This window comes from Boleophthalmus pectinirostris, unplaced genomic scaffold (genome assembly GCF_026225935.1).
Source record: "Boleophthalmus pectinirostris isolate CB_2022bp ecotype Guang Dong unplaced genomic scaffold, ASM2622593v1 HiC_scaffold_22, whole genome shotgun sequence".
In the NCBI taxonomy this organism is placed as follows: domain Eukaryota; kingdom Metazoa; phylum Chordata; class Actinopteri; order Gobiiformes; family Gobiidae; genus Boleophthalmus; species Boleophthalmus pectinirostris.
The window spans coordinates 2799109-2805157 of NW_026571190.1; the positions used below are offsets into that span (position 1 = coordinate 2799109).

Consider the following 6049-nt stretch of genomic DNA (forward strand, 5'->3'; position numbering starts at 1 on the left):
ACTAAACCAGGACTAAATCAGGACTAAACCAGGACTAAACCAAGACTAAACCAAGACTAAACCAGGACTAAACTAAGACTAAATCAGGACTAAACCAGAACTAAACCAAGACTAAACCAAGACTAAACCAGGACTAAACCAGGACTAAATCAGAACTAAACCAAGACTAAACCAGGACTAAACCAGGACTAAATCAGGACTAAACCAAGACTAAACCAAGACTAAACCAGGACCAAACCAGGACTAAACTAAGACTAAACAAAGACTAAACAAAGACTAAACCAAGACTAAACCAAGACTAAACCAGGACTAAACCAGGACTAAACCAGGACTAAACCAAGACTAAACCAGGACTAAACCAGACTAAACCAAGACTAAACCAGGATTAAACCAGACTGAACCAGTACTAAACCAAGACTAAACCAGACTAACCAAGACTAAGACTAAAAACTAAACCAAACTAAACAGACTAAAAGACTAAACCAAGACTAAACCAGGACTAAACCAAGACTAAACCAAGACTAAACCAAGACTAAACCAAGACTAAACCAGACTAAACCAGGACTAAACCAAGACTAAACCAGGACTAAACCAAGACTAAACCAAGACTAAACCAGGATTAAACCAAGACTGAACCAGTACTAAACCAACCAAGACTAAACGACTAAACCAGGACTAAAAGACTAAACCAGGACTAAACCAGGACTAAAACCAAGACTAAACCAAGACTAAACCAGGACTAAACCAGGACTAAACAGGACTGGACTAAACCAAGACTAAACCAAGACTAAACCAGGACTAAACCCAGGACTAAACCAGGACTAAACCAGGACTAAACCAAAAAGACTAAACCCAAGACTAAACAAGACTAAACCAAGACTAAACCAGGACTAAACCAGGACTAGACCAGGACTAAACCAGGACTAAACCAAGACTAAACCAAGACTAAACCAGGACTAAACCAGGACTAGACCAGGACTACAACAGGACCAAAATACTAATCTAGGACCAAACCAGGACTGAAACATATACATCATAGCTACAACTAAACCTAACTAATACTGTTAATGTGCTCTTGGGCAAGACACTTTGCTCCCTTGTCTATGTGTGAATGGGTGTTGTAATGTCATATTGGATGATCATACTAATAATATTTTTTTTTTGTAAAATGAACTCAGTGAGTGACTTTGCGCTGACATACGAGGAGCATGAGCAGCTCGGAGAGGGAGGATTTGGGTCGGTGTTTGCCGGCGTCCGGATCTCAGACCAACAGTCGGTAAAGATAATATACACTTTTTATCATTTACAAAACTTCAAATGCACAGTTAATCTAAGTTCAAATGACTTCAAGTGATTTTTCATGTAGAGGGTCAGTCTCCATAGAGATGGAGTTTCTTCCTGGAGACCTTTAAATTCAGAATAGAATCTATAACATCTATGAATGTCCCTATAATTTCACATTTTCACTTGACTCCATTATAGAATCATGTTCTAATGTCTGATTTTCAGGTGGCCATTAAACACATTAAGAGGGACAACGTGGAATTTTCTCTGGTGGTAAGTGACAATTTTTGTTGTTTTGTAGTTTTGGAACATTTTATGGATTTTAAAATCGTTGTATCGGTATCATCAAATAACCAGACAAATAATGGACATCAGTATCCACTAAAAAGTCTGTGCGCTACTATCACCTCTCACAGCTCTTTTCTATTAGTGATGAATGGACTGATACCAAATAGGAATACTGATGTAGCCTGGAGGGAATTCATCAAAATCGTGCACTTCTGGAAAAGTTTTTGATTTTTGGCAGAGTGTTAGGTACAAGCTGTGATGCCGTCCTAGTGGCCGGTGTGCATAAAATCCAAAATAGCCCCTGTCCAAACAAGAAAAGGTTATATCTCTGCTTCCTTTAGTCTTACTTTGTAGTAGAATGTATTTTTTTCTACTTTCTACTTCCTACTGTTTGATACAAGCAATCCAGTTCCTCTATACAAGACCTGGTGCACCTCCCGAACACGTACACCCACTCTAAAGCCCCCTCCCCGGTTAAGCAAGGGAGAGGCACCCCGGCGGAATTTGGTGACCCAGGACTGTTCCATTCTGCAGTGGACTCTTCAACATTTGGTCGAACACATTCTGGAGCATTTTATAGAACCATGAAACTATTTCTGCACCTTATTTGACTTGATTTCATTTCACATATGGGTTTAGAGGCCTGGCCGGGGGCCATTTTGGATTTTATGCATATCGGCCACTAGGGGGTGACCCCAACTTGTATCCATGGATTTTGAAAAACCTTAGGTCCATACCTAAACACCCTGCTAAAAATCCAAAACTTTTCCAGAAGTGCACAATCCTCATGATATTTCACAAATTCCCTCCCAACTAATGGAGGTATCAAAAATCACAGTTTGTTTTTATTTATGTTTGGTAAAACTTTGAAAGACACTGTTTATATTTCAGTTGGTGCATTTAAAAGTCATAAGGGAAGGATCATAACTCATAGGAATCAGATCAATATTGTGATACTTGCCATAGTTTTACTGTATCAGATTGAACAAAACTCACTAGTACCACCCCAGGAATATCTGACACTGCATTTGCCTCTGATTGTGGAATAATCTGTTTTGTTTACATTTTCCTCTTTTAGAGCATTGAAAATGAAGTGTTGACCGTCCCCTCTGAGGCCGTCCTGATGAACAAAGCTGCTCCAGATCGGCACTCGGTCGGACTGAACCCCTCGGTGACTCTGCTCGACTGGTACCTCCAGGATGAAGGCCAGGAGGTGGTTCTGGTGATGGAGAGACCCACCCCATCCCAAGACCTGTTTGACTACCATCAGGAGAATGGCCCCCTGACAGAAGCTCACGCAAAGGTATGCAAAAAAAAAAAAAAAAAAAAAAACTAAAACAGAAAAAATAACAAAAAACTTACATGGAAAAATATACATACGCTTGGGTGTCATAAATAAGTAGTAAATAAGCCGATGTAGCAGAGAACAGCATCTCTTCTTTCATCTCATATATAATTAATGCCATTTGTAATACATTTCAGTTACTTTTCTAATCCACGTTCTTGTTATTGTCCGGCAGGAGCTGATCCGTCAGGTGGTGAACGCGCTGCTGGACCTTGACTCAAAACAGATTTTCCATAGAGACGTTAATATGAAAAATCTCCTGGTTCAGGCGACAGAGTCTGGCCCAAGGATCAGGGTCATAGACTTTGGCTGTGGCTGCGGCGCCCAATCAGAGCCCTTCTACAGTTTCAAAGGTAATATTCCTAACCAACGTAGTAGTAATAGCAGCAGTAGTAGTTAAAGTACAAGATCACTAAAGATGCACCATGCAGTCTCTCAACGTCCCTACTTATTTGTGTGTGTTTCTTTTTGGTTTTCAGGAACACCAGAATATGCACCTCCTGAGGCCTATGGGACTGAAGGATACCGCGCTGCTCCTACCTCAGTGTGGCAGACGGGGGCGCTACTTCACGAACTGCTGCGCTCTAAGAGTGACAAAGGGTTCACCACAAAAGATTTCATGAAGGGTTTTCCATACATTTCCTTCTTGAGTCTGAGTGGTGTGTCCCAAGGTACGAGCAGAGAAACACACACATTATTTAGATATGATTTAGTCTTCATGTCATTAGATAAAACATTAAAGATGTCGGACCTTCATTTGAGAAGATAGATGACACAGTTCACCCTTAAACACTGCACCAATGACAGTATCTACAGAACGGATCCTAGAAGTTTTGTCACTTAAGAACTTAAGAACTCACAGTGGGAAGAGCAACTATGAAGTGTACACTGTAAAACTTGTCTTGTGTGTTTGTTTTTGCAGAGTGCAGTGACTTCTTGCGGGCCTGTCTGGCACTGGACCCAAACCAGAGGATCCCTTTGGACCAGCTGAGCCACCATCCCTGGTTGAGCCTGGTCTAAAAGTGCATGGTATTCAACCCCATGTACCGTGTAAATAAATGTAAATAAGTGTAAATAAATATTCTTTACCTCAAATGTGTTGTTCAGACCTGATGAAATACACTGCAATGATATTGATTTGATTTTTATAAAAGAGAGACAAACGTACATGCACTGGACATGAAGGATTTGACTGATTTACTTCATATAAAAATAATGATCCACTGGTGTCATAGATTATAAACACACACACACACACACACACACACACACACACACACACACACACACACACACACACACACACACAGACACACACACACACACACAGACACACACACACACAGCACACACACACACAGACACACACACACACACACACACACACACACAGACACACACACACACACACACACACAGCACACACACACACACACACACACACACACACACACACACACACACACACACACAGACACACACACACACACACACACACACACACACACACACACACACACACACAGACACACACACACACACACACACACACACACACACACACACACACACACACACAGACACACACAGACACACACACACACACACACTACACAGACACACACACTCACACACACACACACACACACACACTCACACACACAGACACACACACACACACAGACACAGACACACACACACACACACACACACACACAGACACAGACACACACAGACACACAGACACACACACACACACACACACACACACAGCACACACACACACACACAGACACACACAGACACACACACACACACACACACACAGACACACACACACACACACACAGACACACACAGACACACACACACACACACACACACAACAGTACCACACACACACACACACACAAACACACACACACACAAACACACACACACACAGACATTCACCCACACAGACACGCACGCACAGACACACGCACGTGCACACGCAAACACACACGCACAGACACACATGCACAGACACACACAGACAAGCAAACACACACACAGACACACACGGACACAGACACGCACACACACACAGACATGCACACACACACGGACACATGCACACACACACAGACACATACATGTACACAAACAAACACACACACACACACACACACACTATTGGAGCTGTTATCAGTGAACTTTCACCTGGGTGTTGGAGCGTGTCGTTGGTGTCAGCGTTCTGTCTTCAGGTGTTTCATTCATATTCATTAGATGATAGATGATTGGAGTATGCCAGTTAGAAATTGTTAATCGCTATGGTGCTTGATTCTCTTCACTCTCAAACAGCTCAGCATGAACAGAACCCCCAACCTTAGTTTAAGAAATTATAAATGTTTGCAGTGTGTGGACCAGGTTAAAGAGGGAGACTTATTTCTTTGGGGTATTAACTGCACAAACACATCATATTTTTAGATCCTCATGTGCCTGTAACTCACTGATGAAACAACTGCACATCGGTGAAGTGTGAAGTTGTAGAGTATAGTTCTGTATCAAGTTTTTGTATAGTTATTAACTAAAAGTCATGTGGGATCGAGCGTGGAAACCCGATGAGTTCAGGTTCGGGTTGGACTCGGGCACATGAGTGCGTCAGCTGTTTCGCTCTGAGACTCTTAAAAGTTCAAAGATCAGACTCTGCACTTCTAGTTTAGATACAAGTCAAAACTCTGTTATTGTTTGTGAAATGTGGTGCAAAACTTCAGATACATGATTTCTAAAGCATAAAAGATTGGAGATTAAGTCCACAGGAAGTAGAGTCACTGTCACTAATCTGCAGCTTCACCTCGATCCGTGCACTGTGTAGATGTAAACAGACACATGTGAGGAGCGAAACTCAGTGTTGTAGAAGTTTTCAGCTTGTTCAAAGAAAGGGTGGAAGTAAAAGGCTGGAGACCAACTGGAGTCTTAAGCAGGAGAAGTTTATTTACCATCAATAATACAGACCTGGAGAAGTTGAAAAGTCAACATAGTATAATTTTAAAAATGAACATAGTTTGATCTTTGAGTGTTCAAGTCCCTTGACTCTGTTTCCAAAGGAGGAGGTTTATAAAGCGAGTGTGGTGAAACTATGAAAACCAG

The 6049-nt window shown here is 41.8% G+C and overlaps 1 protein-coding gene across 1 annotated transcript; it reads left to right on the plus strand.

The window, feature by feature from the left end:
• The first annotated feature begins 1168 nt into the window (after positions 1 to 1168).
• On the plus strand, positions 1169 to 3937 carry LOC129410289 (serine/threonine-protein kinase pim-2-like). The gene is made up of 6 exons (XM_055157971.1): positions 1169 to 1276; positions 1510 to 1557; positions 2651 to 2875; positions 3093 to 3270; positions 3397 to 3588; positions 3840 to 3937. Exons 1-6 carry the CDS (start codon positions 1169 to 1171, stop codon positions 3935 to 3937), a joined length of 849 nt encoding a protein of 282 aa, XP_055013946.1.
• The last annotated feature ends 2112 nt before the right edge of the window (positions 3938 to 6049 follow it).